Below are 22,762 nucleotides of genomic sequence, written 5' to 3' on the forward strand. Positions count from 1 at the left end.
CTATTGGCGACTTTTACAATTTGTTAGTGCATAAAAATCTGTTCTTAGTTCACTTAGAGATCACTGCTAAAGTGACCTCACAAATACCCTTTGTCTAACCAATCAGATCTCAATAACAAACTTCTTCCTTTGTAGTTTTGCTATATATTGTAATTTCTTCTGCCTTATACCACTGGGTTAAAGCAAATTTACAACAGCAACCGTTATAAAAGTGACAACCAAAACTTTTGTAGCGCTCGAAGCATGAGAAATTCTGAATAATTTTACAAATTAGGCGTATGAAGTGAAAAAAAATGTAAGGTCGGTACAATCCATATGCATACGCGACTATAATATCACTCATAAATTTGCACAACCGTCGTGACGCCGATCACTATCGCCGAATAGCGGAGAGCGCAAAGAGAATGCCTTAAAGCCGACTAATGAGCTTAAACACACACATACTTGTATGCATATGTACATATGTTTGTAATTGAGGATGATAAAAATAAATGATTCGTTGTCGCGGAGTTGCACATGCAAATTGACTCACTAGCTACAGTTATGAATGCAAAACCAAAAGTGTGTCAACTCTTGTTTGGTCCAGAGTTCAATATTACTACACAAACACACACACATATACACATCCAAGAATACTTCTTCCCGTTGAAAAATTTAATAATGAAGTGGCACGGAATCGAAGGCGGTGGCCCTTAGAATTTTCATATTCTTTTCGGCAGATGCAAGTATGTTCGGGTGTGTGTGTGTTCTCCCCAGCGCAATGTGTGAAAGACACGGCAATATTTATCGCCTGCGCTGGTCCGTTTTGTTGACTTGCATAACACGGCCACAACAATGCACATCGTAAATTACGGCAGCCGCCGAAGTTGCATGCAACATCTGAACTGTGGCTGCCATAAGTTTTTAACTGTATGTTGTTATTGCGACAGCTACTCCTCCCCACGCTACACTTTGAAAAACGACCAAGAAGACAAAGCGCCACATGCCTCACGCCAACGTGTCTCCACTGATGCGACTGTTGCACATCGCTGCCCAGTTGGTTTGCGTGTCCGTTTCGGCGCTTCTTCATTCATCGCCACTAGAACATACTTGTACATGTACATAAGGTAATTCGGTCAAATGTTGGCTGTTATGTGGCCCAGAGAGCATCCCGGCTTCGAGATTCTTCTTTGTTTTGCAAGAAATTAAAGTGTTCGAGACGACACGCATTATTGTGCTGCTGCCGCTTGCCACAGAGTCCGTGGCACTTGTAAGCCAGCACTTACACACAGCTTGTGGTATCTTTATATTCCTCTGTGTTCTCATGCAACCTCATTCATGCTCAGTTTTTTGTTTTTTTCCCCGCTGCTTACTGGCCGCTTGAATTGAAGAGGTGACGGCGGTCATGCTTACACTCGTAAATGCAAGAATTAACCTCACTGCCAGTTGACAGTAATAAGATACTCAACTACAATGCAACAACAAAAATTCTGAAAAAAAAATCCAATAATTACAACACGTTAAAGCTTAAAATATTTCCATAATATGTGGCAAGTTGTATTTAGTACAAGAAGCGGACCAACTAGTGTTATGAAGTTTTTATAGTTGTCGAAAATGTTGCATACTTTGATACTTTTCGATTAATAAAAATTGCAGACATTATAACACCATTCCTTTCGTGCCAAAATGTAAGCTATGATAATATAAATAAATCGTGAAGCTTGTTTTGTCGTTTGGCATTTTTACCGAAATTGACTTAAGGAGCAAACCTAGTGTTACAGAAAATTAAATATACTTGTATTTCCTCCAGATCTCTAACTTCGCTAAAAAAGCTTCTAAACTGTTGCAGTGATTCCGGGCTTTTTTGTGGATGAAACATAAAAGAAATCTGTAATATTTCCCGCACATTAACCTTCGGTCGAAAAATTCAAAAATTGACAAAGTGGTGCTTTTTAGTAAAAATTAATTTTACCCAAAATTTTGGCCTACCAAAGTTCGATTTTTGATCAAATCATTTATTAAAATTAGTCATTTTGTATGAAGAACTATACACATAACAAACAAAAAATACTGATCAGATTATTTTTCTCTGACAAATCGCTGAAGCAAATTCGAAAAATGCTGTTTCAAGTCAAAGATCGTTTAATGCTAAACTCAGGAGAACTGAATTCTTTAGAATCCTGTAACTCAAACAATATTTGAAATATTTCTTTAAAATTTTAGTATATCATTTTTAAATGTAACTACAATACAACAAGTATTTAAATGTGCAAAACATGTAAAGTTCACTTCTTCAAAATTTTACACAGAAGAATAATAATAAATAAGAATGTAAATTTGAAGCAAATACAAATTTACATTATTGTTTTGGTGTTGTTGTTTTTTCAAATTTCTCTTTTTTCTTTAACTTTCAAGTAAAAATATAATAAGGCAGATGCTCTTTCACATTCTCTAAAACTCTTGATCTTACGATGCATAACAGATACATAAGGTTTTCTGCCACAAAGAAATCAAGTAAAAATTAACGTAATTACAACAAAAACATGGATCCACTCTAATTGGTAAAGGATTAAGATTAAAAAAATAATTTTAAGTTCCGTAATGTTGTTAATATCACTTTTTTAAGATATGTGAATTGACACCGAATTCATAATATTAGGGCAAGTAAAAAGTTCGTTTGGTTTTTATTTAAGAGATGGCGTTATTGTCCATAGTACTAGTTTTACGTATCGCATCATGTCATACTATACGGCGCTGGAAACGTGTTTATTCGCACTAAAAGTTTTTCTTTGACAGTTTTTCGATTGATTTACTCAGTTCGTTGTGAGCGCTCGTCAAAGATGGACACCAACAAAGAGAAAATTCGCTATATTTTACAATTTTTCTTCGATCAAAGCGAAAAAGCAGCCAAAGCGGCTGAAAACATTAATTTAGTTTATGGGCCCGATACTGTAAACGAACGTGTAGCACAAAAGTGATTTACTAGGTTCCGTTCCGGTAATTTCGATGTCAAAGATGCACCACGCGTCGGGAGGCCTGTCGTCGAAAATTGCGATAAAATCATGGAAATAGTGGAAACAGACAGTCACGTGAGCACTTATTTAATTGCTGAGGAACTAAAGATAAGCCAGAAAACCGTTTGGAACCATTTGCATAACCTTGGATTCAAAAAGGAGCTCGATGTTTGGATGCCACACGAACTAACGCAAAAAACATGATGGATCGAATTTCCATCTGCAAATCGCTGCAGAATCGCAACAAAATCGACCCGTTTCTGAAGCGGATTGTGACTGGCGATGAAAAATGGGTCACTTATGACAACATCGAGTTCAAACGGTCGTGGTCAAAGCTCGGGGAAGCGGCCCAGATGGTGGCCAAGACCATATTGGCGGCCAGGAAGGTTTTGCTGTGTGTTTGGTGGGATGGGCAAGGAATCATCTACTGCGAGCTGCTCCCCTATGGCCAAACGCTCAATTCGGCCCTCTACTGCCAACAACAGGACCGCTTGAAGGCAGCACTCATCCAGAAGAGGCCATCTTTGATCAACAGAGGCCGAATTGTGTTCCATCAGGACAACGCCAGGCCAAACACGTCTTTGGTGACGCGCCAGAAGCTCCGGGAGCTCGGATGGGAGGTCCTAATGCACCACCGGACCTGGCACCAAGTAATTACCCTCTTTTCCTGTCCATGGCGAACGCGTTTAATGGTAAGAAGTTGGCCTCAAGAGAGGCCTGTGAAAATTGGCTCTCCGAGCTTTTTGCCAATAGGGACGCAGTCTTCTACGAGAGGGGTATAATGGCATCTCGTTGGCAACAAGTTTACGCACAAAACGGCGCATATTTGACTTAAATCGGACAAATGTACACAAAGTTATCATCTTTTGAAAAATCAATAAAAAATCGAACGAACTTTTTACTTTACCTAATATTATAACTACTTTATATTTATGATCCACCAGTTCAGAAGGTGTGGCAGGTTTGCAATTTATTATTCAATCGCCATACTACAAGTATTCCCTATCCAAAACGATAAAATTGATCTTCTCTGTTCTATTGTAAATGCCTTAATGACCGCAAACAAATCCAAGTGAGGCTGTTTTGTGAAAGAGCTTAATATTGCATATTGTTATTGTTGTTGTTGTGGCAGCTTCACATATTTCATAAAATGTTTCGAGACTGTAACGGCTGATTTCTAGTATGTACTAACACTCCTCCAATCAAATTAAGAATGGTTCTATTGCAGGTTATTTGAACTGACTAGCGGTAACAATAAAGCAACTTTTGTGCAATCGACACACCCTATTATGTAAGCACATAAATTGCAAATTCTATAGCTTAGTTTATCATTGATTTATTGCTTTTCATTTTATTGCTTTATTTTTATGTCTCAGTTAAATGCACTTTGTGTTGCAGGTGTTGGGTATGGTAAACAGTACTTGTGTTACGCACAAGTGACTATTATTATTTTCCGGTAGCTAAATCTTCGAAAAGCGCATTTTGTAAGCAAACAATAAATTGATTACATAAGTACTTACACATAGTTCTTTTGAGCTTCTCCAACTCCCAAAACGTTAATTCACGGAACACCGGTTTAATAAAGTTTTTAAAATATTGTTTATTGTTATTATTATTTTTGTTTTTTTTTTTTTGAAATATTTACGACATATTTTTAATTAACTTTTTATTTTACTTTTTTTTAATTACTTTTTTTTAACTGTTAACGTTTCCTATGCGAACAGTTCAGATATGTTATAAAATGTTCATACTCAAACATGTACGTATGTATGTATGTCCATATGTGCGCAGTTCCGTAATGGCTGAAAGAAATCAATATCTTTCATTTCGTAATTTTGCATAATTAATTTTTCAAAAATTGTAATTTATGAGTCCGTATGCAGGCCTGACTTTATTTGTGAGTGCATAAAAGCCATTTGTTTTTCTATATTATGTACGCATCACTGATTTCGATATCGAATTTCGTTTCTTTCAGTTTTTTAATTGCAGTGCAACTCTTTAAATGAAAAATATTAACATTTTTAGTTTAAAGTTTTCTGAAAGTAAATTTTGTGTTTTCGTATTTAACGTTTTATTGTAATTTTGTGTGAAATGTGAGTTTAAAATACCTGCGTATATGTATTTTTTAATAAAACTATAAAAAGCGTAAAATATAATCAAAACATTAAAAAAAAAATTAAAGTAAAAATTTAAAAATACCAAACAAAATTTGAGACATCATTAAAAATTTGAATAACGGAAATAAATTCGTTAAATTAATTAAATAAAACAATATGATTGGAAAGTTCGTAAAATAAACTTAGTATAACAAAAAAAACTTAATATAATATCACACAAAAACCATAACTGATATATGTGTTGAATAGTTTTTTAGTCAACTGATCAATAACATACTGATTGTGAAATTTTTTTATTCTGTAAAATAAAATTTATAATTTGTTTGTTTATCAACATACATACCTAAAACTCGTATTTACTCAAAAACGAGATGCAAGATACTGCAACTAAAAAGCCGAGAAAATTCATGTAATTTTAAAAAAAATCATATTTTTTGGCAGGGTTATTATTCAGCATAGTTGCCATCGAAAACAATAAACCGATTTTAGCGATCTTTCAACTTTTCAATACAATTTACGTTTTACCTTAAACCTTGCTCTCGCCGATTTCTTTACAATGATCATTCTCTTGAGGTCTGAGCATAGAACACTAAAATTTTCATGAAAAATATTTCCAGCAAGCTTCTTTCATATCTTTGGAAAGTCAGCTATCTTAAACAATTTCTTTTACGACCAACACTTAGAGATTTCTAGGAGCGCTCAACGGCAGAAAGGATCTTGAAGAATGATTTGTCTGATAACATTAAGTCACACGCCACAAATACTTCGAATCAAATACCATGCCACGACTAGCTTCGAATCAGAATCAAATCATTTTTGCACGTTGAAAATGTTGAGGTACTATCAAATATTGTGTTCGTCAAAAAAATTTCGCAAATTTTTCGGAAATGTATGAAATTCAATAAAATATATTTTCATGATATTCTGACCAATATTTTCTCAAGTATTAAAAATATAGCACCAATCAAGTAATGGAAGCTCAATTATTTATTTGTCTCCAGATTAGTATTATACTTTAAAGTAACACATACTTATGGTATGTATTAACGCATTCCTTAATTTATTATATTATTACAGAGCTCCAAGCTAACTCAAAGCCCTAACTGTCCTTCTAAAATAATATACTAAAACAGAAATAAAGAATAAGAATAAAAAACAAAGAAGGCACTAATTTTTGCATAAAAATTTAAATTTACGATTCTTGTGTTATGTGCTTCTTCTGTACTCCTCTCCGAGTCTCAATCAATCACTTCATGGCACTTTCGAACTTTTTACTGCCGCTTGATTGCCACTCTTCCGCCATTAAAGTTCGCCAACAGGAGCCGAACCATATCAGAGGACCTTTTTAAAATGCGTCAATCCAGTTATACAAACCAATAGAAATGAAATTTCCCACACATACACACAAACGAATTTTCGTATACGTGAAATAGTAAAAGACTCGGTTGTTCAACTAATAGCTAGATTAGCAGTTACTAAAAGCAAAAACTACGATAAACGAGCAAGTACAAACAAAAATACCGCGCATGCGATGTGCCTGTACGCATATTTTATAGTTGAAATTAAGCGGCAAGAATGCCAATGCGGCTGACTACCAATGGCCAACAGACAACCGATAAGTTTATTTACTCTCATTGCAATATTTCCTGCAATCTCTCTATTACGAGAGGCGAGCTGCAACATCCGCTTGGCATTTGGTCATCAATACTTATTATTGTACTTGTTGTTGTTGTTGCTTACATTGTAAGCGCTGTTGCTGCAACTGCTGCCTGATGGTGTCGCTGAAGCCATTGCCGACTATAAACAGGCGGCAAGCTTTATTGTCACTTGATTGCCGCTACACGGTTGCTTCCACACAAACATTCACAGGCACACACATACACACTTGTCGGTGCATGTTCCCAGCATGCGTTGCGTTTGTGCGCCTGCGTGCTGCCGTTCGTCGACTAACAACTGCCGTCCCCCATTTCCATTTCCAGCGGCAACAATATTTATGACTCGTCATTTGATACATTCGAAAGTGAAAATTAATTGAAAAGAAAATTGTAACGATTGCGAATTGCACTTTTATTCATTTTATGCACTCTTTTATTTTTCGTTTGCACTTTTTACAATGCTATTACTAAGCAAGTGATGATGGGTTAATGCGAGTAGCCAGTGTGGACCCACTCGAAAACCATAGCGGTTAAGCGGCATTTAAAAATTAGTGACAGCTTAAAAAGAGTGCGAGATTTATTGACTGGACGAGGAATAAGAGAAAAAATATTTTTTTTCGATTTTAATTTTTTCTACACAAATACTTACAATTCGTTTAAAAATTATAATTCATATATTTCCTAATTTTTTTTTTCGAGAAAACATAAAGCATCTTACTTAAAGATTTTACAATCCGCAATCGAAGATTTCACTTTCTCAAGATTTAATGTAATAAAACTACTTATAAATCTGGCAACACTGTAAATGTCTGCCTAATAATAGCAAATGTCAAATATAAGCTTAATAGTTAGTTTCGCACAGTGAAACGCTTCTGGTAAAAATCTAAAAAAAACAAGAACAAGAAAAAACGTTAACTTGATTGCACCGAATCTATAATACCCTTCACAAATACGAAATATTCTATATAAAAAGTTGAGCCTTATCGTTCAGTTAGCAGATATATATATTCTATAGTGGCGCGATATCGGTGCTTCCGACAAATGAGCTGCTTCTTGGGAAGAAAAGACCGTGTGCAAAGACAGAAAGACGGACAGACAGACGGACATTTCTAAATCGACGTCTTTAAAAAATTCTTTAATTTGAAGCTATGTTCTCCCATCTCAAAAAATTATCAAAACTTTATTTATTAACTAAACTTTTCCACTTTTCTACCGCACTCGTGTCATTGTGCGCTGACGCTCGCCAAGTTCTTCCACGCTATCAATTTACACAATATTCCCATTGACAATAATGCTCTTCCACAGAAATATTCAAACACTACGTTCGCACTAATAAATCTTCTCGCTTATTACATAAAATCGTTTGTAATGTTTCCTTTTGGTGGACCGCAAAATTTCCGACTAATCTTCGCCGCTATGGCAATAAATTCGTACTCTCATATCACTAAAATAGAGTGTCAGCAAGTAAATTACATGAAAGAACCACTTATTTAGTCACTAACTTACTTAGTTACTTATGTAAGGCTAACTTAGCAACAGCACCGTTTGTTGTTGCCGACCTTACTGCTTCCTGCTTTGTAAGCTTAGTTCGCCGTACTTAACTGCGTCGCTACTTAGGCGTTATCCAGATTCATTTCGACTGTCAGCCACTCAATTCGGACGTTTTATTTAAGTTCTTGCTGTTTTGCAGTTCTTTTCCTTCTTCATTTAGCTAAGAATGACTTTGTATTGAGTGTATTCTATTGCAAATGTGTATGTGTACCCATTAGTAAAGTGGCGTCTGAGACACAATAAATTCTTGAAATGTCTCGTTTTACAAGTTATTGGCTTGTTTTGTCGATCAACTGGGCTGGGAGCAGTTAATTTACCAATTCTTGTACAGATGGTGTCGCTTTAGTGAATTAGTGAATTAGTGAAGTATTATTAGTTTTTACATACTAATTACCAGCTACCAGATTTAGATTGAGATTTAGGGATTATTCAAAATTTGAGATTGAAATTGGGATTACAATTGAGACTAAAATAAAGATTGAAGTTGAGATTGAGATTATAGAAATTTTCATAGACGTTTATATTAAGATCGAAGTATAGGAGTATATTAAAGATGAAATTGACTTTACGGTGAGATTAAGGATTAGAGTATATTAGAATTAAAATTTAGGCTACAATTGAAAATTAAAATTTAGGCTGAGTTTGATTTGAGTTTGGAGCTTAGATTTTTAAGGTTGTTCTAATTTGAAAATAAGTTTGATTTTGATATTAGATTGATGTCGAACTCAAGATTTAGGTTTTTCTCATCATTTTAAGGTCAAAGTAAATTATCTCATCATGTTGTATTCATAGAATAATTGTAGCAGCAGTAGATCAGCTAATCTGCCTTCACTAAAGTGGAGTGTCTACGTACCAATAAAATATTATTATTAGAGCATTCGGTAAAATTTATTTTGATGCAATTTTTTCTTTAAAATTTTTTCTAAACTATTTAATTCATGCAACTTACTTTTACTAATTTTTAAAATTTATTTAAAATGATTGCTGCTTACTAAAATTTTCACTTAGGTGTAACCCCAAAATAATTGCAAATGTATTTAGGCTAATTTTTACGAGCGCTGGACAATCGAAAACCATTAATATTAATTACTATGAGTACCGCTCGATTTATGGCTTCACATTTTTCAAAAGTAAATCAGCTTAGTAGCAATGGTAATAATAAAATCAAAGCAATTAAAAGGCGATTAAAAGAGTATTTAGCAGCAAATGATGCGATTTCCAACTGTTTAAGTTTCGCATAAATCATGTCAACACCAACAACATATTGACTACTGCCGTCCCACAAACAACATACAACAATTGCATGCAACAAGCCAATCGAGTTCGGTGAATGTCAAACTGCGCAAACGCGAGACACTAATAAATAAAGATAAATGCCACACATGCTCGAGAAATTAAAACCAAATAAAATGAAATAAAAAAATAAAAACTTTAACACGAGTCGAGAAAAGTGCATGCAAAAAAAATTGAAGTTCACCTGTCGCTGTTCGAGGTTAAATGCAGCCGCTCAGTTATGCGCCGTTGTGTACAAGCTTCGTTTGTATGCTGGCAACATGTTGCTGCGCTTGTTAGCACGTCAATGTTGCGTAAACACAAAGTGGCTGGCTTGTGGCGTTAATGTGCGAAAAATCATTAATTTGCATTTGAGTTTGGCGAGCGGCATGTACAACAACAAAGAAAAATTTTACACCTAAAATTTTCAATAACACTCACTCATACATATATACCATATATATATGCACATCCGTATAAGTGTTTAAGTTTGTGCCGATAAGAATTGTAGTTGAGGAATTCGCTATTAATTTTGGCTTTGTTGTTTGGTTTATCGTCATGCCTCGTAACATCCGTCCGTCCACCGGTTGGCCGATCTGCATGCCTGTTTGTCGCTTTGTCTGCCAGCTTGTCTACACGCTTATCGGGCGCGTTTGTCGGTTGTCAGTACAAAATGTAATTGAATTAAGTGCTGCCATTGCAATTCGATATGCCACAAAGCGCCGCCCAAAAACGACGAAAACCCACCGTAGCGCTAGTTGTCATGAGCAAATAGATAGGTATGTACGTATGTAAGTATGTGTGTATGTAGTTGCTCTTACAGTTTGAAATTGATTTAGATTCGCTTTGCCTTGCGGCTTTGGAATGCGAAGTGTGAATAATCGGAATATTTCTAATTAATATTGGTGTATGTATGTAAATGTGCTCGTTCGTATAAACGTTCTTATTCGTGATACGCAAATTTGAGGGGCAATAAATTATATCGAGTACAGATCGAATCTACAGTGGTACTTACAATATAGCTAAGTGTTGGTACAACATTATTCTCCTATCTCGATGTTACCGGACAATGCTAGTTCCTAGAAGTTTGCTACTTTCAAACAGCTGCAGACACGGTAGATGTTTATTAAGAAGTTACTTGACTCAAATACTCGCGAAGCCGCAGGTAAAAAAAAAACCTTAGTCTATACTCTTAGATTTTGCATCGGCTGTGATTCGAGTGAACTTATCGCGTTTTATTCGGCAGTTTTTACCGCACAAAATTGTATTTAATGTAAATCTGTTCAGTGCCAGAAATGTTTAATGGAAAATTTGAAGGCAACTTTTGGTTGTAAGGATGAAAAAGCTGTTGGTTGTTTTATACTTTTGTAAGTAGCAACAAAAATATAGAAAAGTTGGGGTCTTTTACAAAAAATATACCCATATAAAGTTAAGCCTATATTGTATGAGGTCTAAGTACCACCTGATCAAATTTGACCCGGACTGTCAAAACATACATCGCCTTCAAAATAGGCTTCGTTTTTACATAATACAAGCATGGCAATGCTTTTTCGAATTTTTTTATAGATGATGAATGTTGGGTCCTCAGCTACGTTGTCTTGTCGATGTCATTTTCGCAAAAGATTCAGATGTTTTAGTACGAGTCTAGCATTGACACGCTTCATATCCAAAGCAATATCCACATTGTGCTGCTTCGATCCATAAGAAATTTCGAGATTCGTCGCTTTATCTCTGAAGTTAAAAGAGCTTATTTCAAGCACTTTTTTTAAACTTTTTCGATGTTATCTTTATTAACAGAGATGCACGACTCGCATGAGGCAAGTTTTCGTAAACTTTACGACGTTCACTGAATGCTTTGTGCCGGTCAAAGATTTATGTTTGGACTCTCCAAATACTTCAGCAACACTTTCAACGATTCCATAGCCGTTAATCCATTGATAACTCAAAATTTCAAGCAAAGTCGTTTTTCAATTTTTTTCCCATGGTAACTCATCGTCATAAACAAACAGCCGCCATAAACACGCTAATTGACATATGGAGATCAAGCTCCACACAACAAGGGTTGTACTCATCTAGGAAATTTTTTTCTCAATTCGGTTTACGCTCACAGTTTATATGGGGCAAGTTACGGGTGTAAATGTGCAAATGAGCGGCTCTTTTTAATGAGACCCCTTGATATACACTAACTATAACTTTAAATAATGAAAACTCAAATAATCAAACCAAAGCGTATATATACACACATATATTTGTGCACCCAAAAATGTATACCTGAATACCATTACTCTATAACCGAGCCCCACATACATACATATGTAAGTATTGTATATTTACAACATGAACGCAAATTCTAAATTATCAATCGGCACGGAAGCAATTACTAAAGGCGACTTTAGTGATAAAAATGTAAATGCCACAGCGGGAACGTTGCCGCAGTGTGTGGAATGGTTGGCGTGTGGATGCCGCGGCGCATTTTCGTTTTTGTTGTTATCATTGCCGTTAGAAAACAACAATTGCACCGCCACTACCAAATGTCATTGCAGCTGCAAATGCAACTCTGATAAGTAAAACTCGCGGCGGCAGCCAGTGCAATGCGCCGGTCAGCTGAGCCTTCAACGGTATCAGCGGCTGCTCGCCTTACAGCGGACAGCACCCAAATAATCGCACAGAGCGCTGCTGGCTGCGTGGTGACGGTTAACTGTATGTGGTGTGTGTGTGTGTGCGTCGCAGTGGCTGGCACACACGAAGCGCGCCTATCGCTTCACTGACATCCAGATGCGATTAAATGTTTTATAAAGAAAATAAATACCAGCAAACCCATATGTATGTAAACTGCATGTATATACCGTTATGTATGTATTTTTACAAATAAATAAGTACTTGCTCTCGCACACATGCGCACGCAAATACACTCGTGTGCGTACTTTACTTTATAATCGCCGCGTATCGCGCTCATTTGTAAGGCTTAAGCGCAGTTTTAATTCCAATAAACAGATATTTGTGCTTGTCTACTTTTCTATATTTTATATTTTCTTTTGCTTTCACACTTGTTTTCGATTTTTATTCCATAGTCTTAAATGTGTTTTGCTTTTCATTTCTATTTTCCATTTCATTTTCATTGTGAGGCACTCACGCCACAACACACATCAATCTATATGCTTGCATGTATGTATGTGTATATGTGTGCATGTCTGAAGTCACAATTTGCCATATCGATAATTTTGATTTAACTTCATTTTCATTTCATTGGAATAAGTCCATATACTAAGTAGACGAGCACTTGCGCTTGGAAATTGGAATGCATTACGATCTGGCTGTGAATTATGTGAATATGTGTATGTGTGTGTGTCGCATATGTGAAGTCGCATTTTGATTTGGAATAAACTCGACTTTAGTCAGTAGCAGATTTTACAACGATCGACGCGCATACAATTTGACGAATAAAAAATATGGTTTTCACAAAAAAAATTCTATAAGCGTGGACTCGGGTAACTCAACGGGATAATACAAAAAATGTTTCGTGCCAACAGCTATTGTAACTAGTGCTTTTGCACCATTTGAAAATGTATTTAAAATATTGAAGAAAATAAAAAAATAAAACAAGTGAACGCGCGTGACCTAGAGTGACTTTCTTTGTAACATCTTAATATGTTCTCGCTCGTTTGTTGTGTTATCAAAAGCAATTAATTCGAAAATAATCGCAAATATGCATTCAATAAGTCACCTGCACTCGCGCAATTGCGATTTTATGACTAAACTAGTGGCCGCTGAGATTACCGAATATGTAAGTGTGATTTTTTATCGGAAAACTGGCGTTTCCGATAAAGTTACTCATACGCAGTGTCCATCCATCATCTACATTTCTTTATGCAAATAGTTTAGTAAGATTTTTTGAAACCTCAATTACGAGTTTAATCTATCAATTATACCTCAATTATCTTTATGAGCAAAATGCGTTCGGACTCTTCCGGTCAGGCGCTCTTGTGACTTCCGGTAGCTTCATATTGGAGCTTTTGGGTCTTCTATTATCCTAAACTCTGGAAGTTAAAGGCTAAAACTTAATAAAAGAAGCGTTAAAAAATACTCTATTATTTTTGCATTAAATTGAAAACTTTGTTTAGCATTCAGTTAGAATAATCAGTTTAAGGTCAAATATGCATCGATTTGTTCCATTGTTGCCATTTTGAAGATAATTTCATAAAACCCCTCTCACAGAAACCCCCGTCTTTGTTGGCAAAAAGCTGGACAGTCGATTTTCACAAGCCTCTCTTGAGGGAAATTGTTCACCATCCAAATGCTTCGCCATAAACAGGCACAGGTAATAATCATTTAAAAACAGGTCTGCACTACAAGCTTCCGCAGCTTCTGGCGACCCACTATTAACGTGTATGACATTTCATTGTTCTGATGTAACACAATTCCTCTTCTTCAGACAGTCCAATTGTTGACATAGAGATTCGAATTAAGTGTTTGGCCACAGGAAAGCAGCTAATAGTAGATGATACTCTGCCAGCATGACCAAACACATAGCTAAACCTTCCTGACTATCAATACTGGCGACCGAATCCACCATGGCCGTTATCGCTTAACGTTGTCGTAGTGACCCACTTTTCATCACCAGTAAGCAGCCTTCAGAGTGTTGTGTATCTTTGACATCAAAATAACCGGAACGACACATTTTCAGTCGCTTGGCTTACGTTTTCGTCTTTATCAAAGAAAAACTGTAAAATACTTTCCGCTTAATAAAACCAGATTTAAGCTTAGTTATTTATACAGACCTAATAATATGCAAGTATTTTCGTTACTTTTTACTTATTTAAAAAATAAATCAACAGATATAAATGTATATAACTATGCTAATTACTCAATTTCGCAAAGACTGCAGTTATCTCTTACGAGTTTCCTTTGTATTCAAATGACACACGGACAACAATGCTCCACCTTAACTGATCCTTACCTTACCTCATTAACTGATCAAAAACCGGGTTAAATATTTATAAATGTATCTTCAAGTAAATGGAAGTGAACAATTGCAGTGTATTTGCGTACAACAAGAACAAGTAACGGTAATTTTATGCAAATTCCTTTGCTGATTAGCCCAGTGGCAAGTACGATGAATTTCACCACAAAAACGCCTCTACAACAACGCATAGAAATTGCCATTTCTTATTGAATCATTTTCATTTATTTACTTTTTTGGGTTACATACAGACATTATGAGCACGCCCATTTGTTTGGCTACATGCACACAAATCTCTATTTGCCACTTCCTTCCAAGCAATTGCAACGCGTCCGCCTTAAGGCCATTTATTGCACTTGCAACCATTATGCCACATATGCCATATGTGCCACTATGTACAGTATGTATTTACATGCGTGTTGCCAATTGGCGCCACCAACTGACTTCCTCGAATACAAATTTATTGTAAAACATAGTTTGTGGAAAACTAAGCCATGAAAATGGAAATAAAAATATTTGCTGTGCAGAACTGCGTTGCATGTCTTCGCTGACGAATGCATCGCGTGTGAAAATGCCAACAATTTATGTGCGAAATAAATCACGGTAACGAGCAAATTTCAATAGTCAAAAAACATCAGAGACAGAAGAGATAAAAAGAAGTGCAGTCCGGTGGAACGCATGCGTCTAAGTGCGCGCACAGTGGTGGGCGTCAAAATTTAGATAGCGTGGATATAATATTTATAATGAAAATGAAGTGTAAATAAAAGTGTTCGAATTACTGCAGAGTCATCTATCACCATTATATTTTCAATGTTGGAACATTTTTTTTAAAAAATATTTGAAAATAAATTATTTTATCAGTATCATCGTTTGCCGAAAAAAGTTAATTTTTAGCACTGCGAATATTGAATATTGCATATGAAAAAATGCTACACGTATTTTAGTACTTGCTCGCTGTTTAAGAAAATTTTAGTCTTTTAGTGGTTGTAAAAGTTTTCCAAAAAAACGTTTTTTAAGCTTATTTAATTTTAACAGAAGATGAACATACTGTTGCTTTCATAAATATTCCCTCCCTGCCACAACTTTTTACACCCATCACTGTACATCCGCTGTTGCTTTGAGTTAGTTTTTACTGGGGGCTCACAATACAACTGTCACTAAAAAAATTTAACCTATATAAATATCGCAACTACCTTGTTGTCGCTCAGCTCAGAAAATAGTTTAGTATTGAAATTAAGCTCGATACACTTGACCGAACAATGCTCATTAATCTTCTTTAACCCAACTGAAACGTAAGTTTTCTGAAGGTCTGCAAAATAGGCCTCCGACTCAACTCACCCGAATTTCTACTTATTTCGACAGCACAGTCTTCGTCTTCTTCGAAACAGTTCGCGGGGTGAAGTTTACAGTTTCGACTGTTCCTTGGTTTCTAGTGAGTAGTAGAAGTAGGTCCAGGTTTCGTCGACGGGATCGCGCTTAAACATCAACATCGTGGCTCATAAAGAACAGATGTGCCAACGTTTTGAAATTGTTAAACCTTTTTTGGCGGTCACCATCGAAGCACCAAAGTTCCCGTATACAGCATCCAAAAATCAGCATCCGTTCGTTAATGTTAATTTTTCTAAAATTTTCGTGCGATTCAACGGAAATTAATAGCAGCTGTCTACGAGAATGCTCTACACGATAATAAATTTCTCTGCAATAGTGGCGTCTTCAGGCAGTGAGCCTAGGTACTTATCGGACCGCCCTCGTACAAGCATATGTCTCCTATGCGCTGATATTATAGTTGAAATTTTTTTCATTTGCATATATTATTATTGTTATTGTTGTTGCTCCAGCTAACAGCCTTTTGGTTGCTCTATTTAAAAAGCAATGACTATTGGAACTTTTTCGAAGAGAAATTTTCCTTGCATGCAACAGAACCCTCAAAGTGGTGATACTGCTATGCTTTTTTCCAGAAAAAAATGAAAAGAGAAAATTATTTACTTACACAAATCTACACTATCTTCAAATTAAAAACTTTCACACTTTCTTTTCGTCACCTAATGCTGTTTGCTGATTCGCATCAGACAACCGTACGGTGATGCAACTAAGCGTATTTAAAAATGTAATTTCTTCACCATCAACGAGGCGTATAAATCACTGCTCCATCACACATCACAAATCTAACATTGCCATCATTTGTCAATTATGCTTTATGATCTGCTACAAAAATTGTTACCACACACACACAGGCATACCGCGGCTTAAGAGCAACTAAAACTTCGACTGCGCGTCGCCGCAAATGGTAGTGGCAGCAACTTTTACCATGCCACATGCGCATGCGGTAAACCTTTTGTGGCACTGCAACAGCGGCAATCAATTTCCACGCATGCTACTTTAGCCGCTGCCACGCGCGTGCAATATAACGCACATCATCAACGGCGCGCGCGCGGCTCACACACGAAACCCCACAGTGGCAATGCAATGCACCAACGCTTTCGTTGCGGACAGACAGGCAAACTGACATTGTCAGTTGCTAATTAATAATTTTCAAATTAAACTCCCATTAGATATGAAAATTGGATAAAGAAATTCTCAATTTGTTACAACGCGACGCGGCACTGTGGAGGAAGCGAAGAGGCAGGCATGCGCGCAGTCTGTGAATTAGTGAGGCTGTGAGGCTTTGGAAGCGCCCGCTGTTGGTCTATGGCAACATACAACAGGCGTGTATGTTGCTGGAGAGTTGCACTCGTATCGCCACGATCACCTGCCGTGTTCACCACAATGCAATTTCAGTTAACGCCACTGCCACATACTATGGCATCTAGTCTTGTTATAGTTGCTATTGCTATTCCAACGGTCAATTGAATTGATAGTATCGCTCGGGGGAGCAGCAGCAAAAACAACAACAATACGTGGTGGCTCATGTATGGAGCTTTTATTACATCGCAATAAGCACGAAAGAAGACAGTTGCAGCTACTGCGGCCTCGTAGGCAACTTCTGTGGTTATGCGCTCGCTTTCGTCGCTTTTGTATTTTTTTGTGTGTGCGTTCGTCTACTTGAATGGCGCTGCTATCCATTCATTAAAAAGTTCAGCTAAGGCCATGGCGGCAACGGTAGCAAGCGTGCTATTTACTGTAGTGTGGCACGCGCTCTACTTGCAACACTTTGCATGGGCATTCTGACATTGCCGCAAGTCAAACTATTTTGATTGCGAGAAAATTGCAAAATTGTCATTGTGAAAACATGGTCACACCGAGGGAAGTATGTGGTGTTATGCACTTCAAGATTTCGCATGCGTGTCGTGAAAATTTCCCTTTTGTTGCGCCTATTATCAACGCATTCTGCAAATGACTTTCATTCGATTTTGCTTCGGTGTGAAATTTATTTATTTTCTTACTCATACTTTTACTCTCTGTGGGTACTTATAACTGCATTTTTATTTTTTATTCAATTTATACAATTTTACCCCTTTTGATACTACAAGTATTATGTAAAAAATGTAATAATTAAAATTGCAATAAAAAATGGCTATAAATGCGGAGAATTTTTCGCGCTACAAATATTTGAACTGGAATATATAAAATGAAACAAAATTTTAAATATCTCTAAGGTATTTTATAAGAGTCAGCGTTTATTGCACAATTTTGCAACATTTTGAAATATCAAGTTGGCTAAAGAACGTCGAGAATTTTATAAATTATGGCCTTGGTTCTTATAAACAGATAAACAATGAAGGGTATAGATTCAGCTACATTTAAAGAAACCTCTAATAAGGAAAAGATAACCTTAATCCCTATAACTTAAATGGGTGTCAGATATGATGACATCTGTATCAGCAGAGATAACTCTAATCGGACTGATTGAGTAATTTAACCTCTAACCCCTTTGGGATCTTCACTGGAATTGACAAAACAGAATCAATTTGAGGAACCACTCCATATGATACACTGTTTAAAGATTTTGTATGTGCTTACGATATTAACGTATGTGATATTATAAAGATTGATATGGACTGACTGAGATAAACTTCTTAACGCTTTGACAATAGTTCTTTGTAGTAATATGGAAAATATTCACGAGATTTCGTATGGTGGCGAATCGAACAACAACTGACATATGGTTTAATGAGGTATTCACATACGCTCTTTTATTTTATTCAACCCTATAACTTTGTTATTGTAAATATTGTGATAAGAGAGCAGAGGTGAATAATGTTGTGTAGACTGAACTTCAGATTTCAATTTATCACGAGTATTATAGCCTGATAACATTTGTTCTAATTTTTGAGGGTATGACGCATCGGAATCAACGTTCACACTCGTAGTTTCTCACACATGATTTTATAACATCACAAGTCCAATCATTTTGGGAATTCCAATTTCAAATATTTATTGAAAGTCGCCTTGAAATATAGCCCTCATATAATACTTTCTAATTAAATATTAATCAAATGTTAGACTGATAAGAGAGCACAATGTTTTCTTTTCGGCTAAAGATCATTTAAAATCAGTCCCTCAAACATGAAATCTGCAAACCTCTTCTAATTACTGTGGAAACCTTCAATTTGTGTACTTCTAAACTGCTATATATGCAATATACAATATACAAATACATATAAGCACGCTTAATCTCATTAGCCTGCTCACTTGGAATTTCCCATTTCCCCGCCTCCACTCGCCGCCTGAGAAGCCTTAATTTCTTTTGCATTGACTTAATTACATTTTTCATTGAATTTGTCGCGCCTTATCGCAGCAAAAATTATTGGTAAACAAGTCATCGATACCGTTGTGTCGCACGATTTCAAGCGTCAGCAAAAGCGGGTGAATGGACAATGGGATTTAACGCTACATATATGGCATTTGTATACATGTATTTGTGCAATCCCACAATTGAGAGTAAATAATAATAACTTACGTAAATAAAAAGGACAGTCGAATGCCTATTTGGACCACACATGTTGCATATAAGTGGAGTACACGCTCTGCCATGACACAAAGGCGATTAGATTATGGAAATATAATATATTTGCTTTAGTATGTGCTTCAGTTGTAAAGATATGGGTGGCATCTCTTCAGAGTGTTAAACATATTTTTGCTTTACATTATCATCCGCTTCTTTTGGCTTAGTTTTTTTCGCATACGAGAAAATATAGCGAAACCGCTGATTTTTCATAGTAAAATTGTAATATGAATGTCAACATTAACCCTTGTGTGTTGTAGATGGTCTTTATGACCACCCTGTTCACCCAAAAGTATTTTAGGATAGCCAAGTTGTTTGATATAAACAACCTTTCAAGTCGAATTAAGGTTACTTAATATCTAAGTATTTTTTATGAAGATCTTTATCATGATTTTAAACCGTCAGTTTGTATGACAGCTACGTGCTATAGTGGGCCGATATAAACAATATGTTCACACTACTATAATATGTAATATCGTCATGAAAAATAATCCTTACCGAATTTCGTAAAGATGCCAATAGTTTTCCATACAAGAATTTGAATTTGATAGGTTTGTATGGCAGCTATATTTTATAGTTATCTGATATCGGCGGTTCCGACAAATGAGCAAACTTTTATGGAGAAAGGTGCTTGTGCAAATCGATATGTCAAAAACTGAGGAGCTAGTTGGCGTAAAAACAGGCTGACAGATAAACATAGCTAATTTATACTATATATACACTTTATAGGGCTTACATCATTTCCTTCAGGGTGTTACAAATTTTGTGACAAACTTAACACACCCTGTTCAAATTTATGACGAAAATAGTGCCAAATTTTATGACGAAAATAGTTTAACAATAGTACAATTTTAATGTAGATGCTTGTCTTAAAATTTAACTTTTCTCACTAGATCGTCAATTTGAAACAAAAATGTATGTCATAAATTCCAAAAAAATTGAAGCAATAAATATTTAGATTGGTTTAAATATAAGTGTCATTGAATTTGACGTGAATAAAACCGCCATCAACTACCACACTTAGGATTAAATTGTTAGATCAACACATAAGGGTTAAGTTTATATAAAAGAAAGCACTTTTTATACAGCAGAGTTTATATTTATTTATAATATACTTTCTAATTAATACTTATGAATGGAATTGTCTTCAAAATATTTGGATTATTTTTACAAATTCGTAATTCCAATGAAATTTCTCGCAATAAATCGAAATATAGTTTAAAAATATTTTTAGATTAAATATAACAATTATACATACAATTTAGTTAGAGAATTATCTAGGTAAAAATAAAATCGTTTTAATTAACTGTATGTGTTCTCACTCATGCATACATACATCTGTCGCAGATATAATTGTAATTGTAAACATCTACCATAATCTAATCCAATATAATCAAAGTAGGTATAATATAAATGCGGAAAGGTATATATACATATATTACGATCACAATAGCAGACTTGCCACCTCTCTACTCTAATACCTGCGCTCCCATACCCAGCACCGCCTTTTTATTCCACAAATTATTCAACTTGCCAGACTGGTGGTGCTGTCGGTTGCCTGCCACATGCACTACTGTTACTAAATGCCAAGAAATCCGGCACGGTTGTGGATAATTCCGGCACAGATTCCATTTTAAGTATAATTTTCGCCTGCTGCAGTGAGCTGTAGAAGCCACGTAGACGCTGATAAAGCGCATAGAAGCGATTACATAAACCCATTACATCGATAGGCGGCAATTTGCCACAAACGTTGGCCATGGCATTAGACGCCTGATCGTATAGAATGCTACATTCAGCGGCAATATTGATGAGTGGTTGCAGGCGGCATAGCGTCTCGGGTGTGGCCACAGCGAGTTGTTGCAAGGTCAAACTCGAAAAGATGGCTTTTTGCAGTGTAAGTAAATGGTCCAAATAATCAAAAATGTCGGTGCACAACTGATAACTGATAGCGCAACAAGCGAAGAGTTGAAAATACAATTTTTACTACTTTTCTCTAATTGCATACTCACCACAGATCCAGATCCCACTCCTTGGTGATGTCGGCTTCCAAAGCGCCTGTGAAGAATGCATAGTTCTGATGGAAGCTGATTTTGTGCAACAGCAATTGCAAATACTCGAGTATACAAGCGCATAAAGCATCCGTATGGTAGGCCCAATAATTACTTAATGCATATAATAATTGTTGTTGTGGCGGTTGTTGCATCAGCTCGAGTATTTGTGGGGTGCCATGGCGCAAGGCCGTATGCATCAGATTGCAGTATTTCCAAGCAGTGTAGCAATTCATGCGCAGGGGCTGACTCTGAGTCATCTTAAGGAAAACTTCTGCGCCATCCGTTCTATGGGTGAGCAACACAATGGTGCGAGCGCGCAGGCCATCGAAGGGTTTCTCCTTGCCGCTAAGCACTTTGCTCATGTGTTTTTTCTGTGTGAAAAAAATATTTGAAATTTCAATTGCTAGCTAAAAAATTGTGCTTTTTGATTGCTTATTACCATTTCCGAGCGTTCTTTGTGCGTGAGCTCCATTTGAAATATATGTATGTCAATAATACAATTATTCGGACACAAAACTGTTCCAACTAAACCGAGCGAGTACTAGTGAACGAATGGGGAGCGAAATTTGCTTATCTCTACAAAAATAGCCGACTATAATTTGTATCTCTACATCAGTATGTTTGTATATATGTATGTATGTTTATATGCAGAGTAGAACGTCTATTAGTAATTTTCGATTAAGTGCGATTTTTTTCGACTGTTTCACACATTTTACAGGGTGTTTAGTTAAATATTAAGTAATATAAATATATATACATACATATAGATAAAATTTCACTTTTTCTGTTCAGCAAGCTTAAGTAAATTAACTAAATTTCAAAAAAGCGAACAAAAAAATATATAATATTTAAACCAAAAAATAACATTTGTTAGCTAAAACTAATAATATTTTTTTACTCAAGGGTTGCCATTAACTAAAAAATTACTTTATTATTAATTTGGAAATAAATCTCAGGTATTTTTTCTTCATATATTAATTAAAAAACAACAAATTTAATAAAATATAGAAATATATATGGTGCTTTTAGAAAAAAACGTTTTTTTTTATTCAAACTAATCGTTTCATGTATAAATATTTGCAGTAAGATTAGCCATTAGTTAAAAAAAAGTTGTGTTTACTTTTATTAATTTAAAAATAAAAATTTCGTCAGTAATATTAATTAACATTTTTTTTAGTTTAGTAAAATAAAAATATATAATATATTTTTTATATAATA

The 22,762-nt window shown here is 35.6% G+C and overlaps 2 protein-coding genes across 4 annotated transcripts in view; one reads left to right on the plus strand and one right to left on the minus strand.

Moving 5' to 3' along the window:
- The window catches only part of Pura (Puratrophin-1-like), a 171,605-nt gene that overhangs the window by 141,345 nt on the left and 7,498 nt on the right, over positions 1 to 22,762 (plus strand). The gene's annotated exons all lie outside the window — the stretch shown is intronic.
- On the minus strand, positions 20,615 to 22,134 carry LOC106620885 (huntingtin-interacting protein 1). The gene is made up of 3 exons (XM_014239542.3): positions 21,984 to 22,134; positions 21,503 to 21,915; positions 20,615 to 21,435 (listed from the first exon to the last, which is right to left on the minus strand). The coding sequence occupies exons 1-3, from the start codon at positions 22,014 to 22,016 to the stop codon at positions 21,015 to 21,017; spliced, it is 867 nt and encodes a 288-aa protein (XP_014095017.2). The 5' UTR covers positions 22,017 to 22,134; the 3' UTR covers positions 20,615 to 21,014.

Source organism: Bactrocera oleae, chromosome 6 (genome assembly GCF_042242935.1).
Source record: "Bactrocera oleae isolate idBacOlea1 chromosome 6, idBacOlea1, whole genome shotgun sequence".
NCBI classification, from domain to species: Eukaryota; Metazoa; Arthropoda; class Insecta; order Diptera; family Tephritidae; genus Bactrocera; species Bactrocera oleae.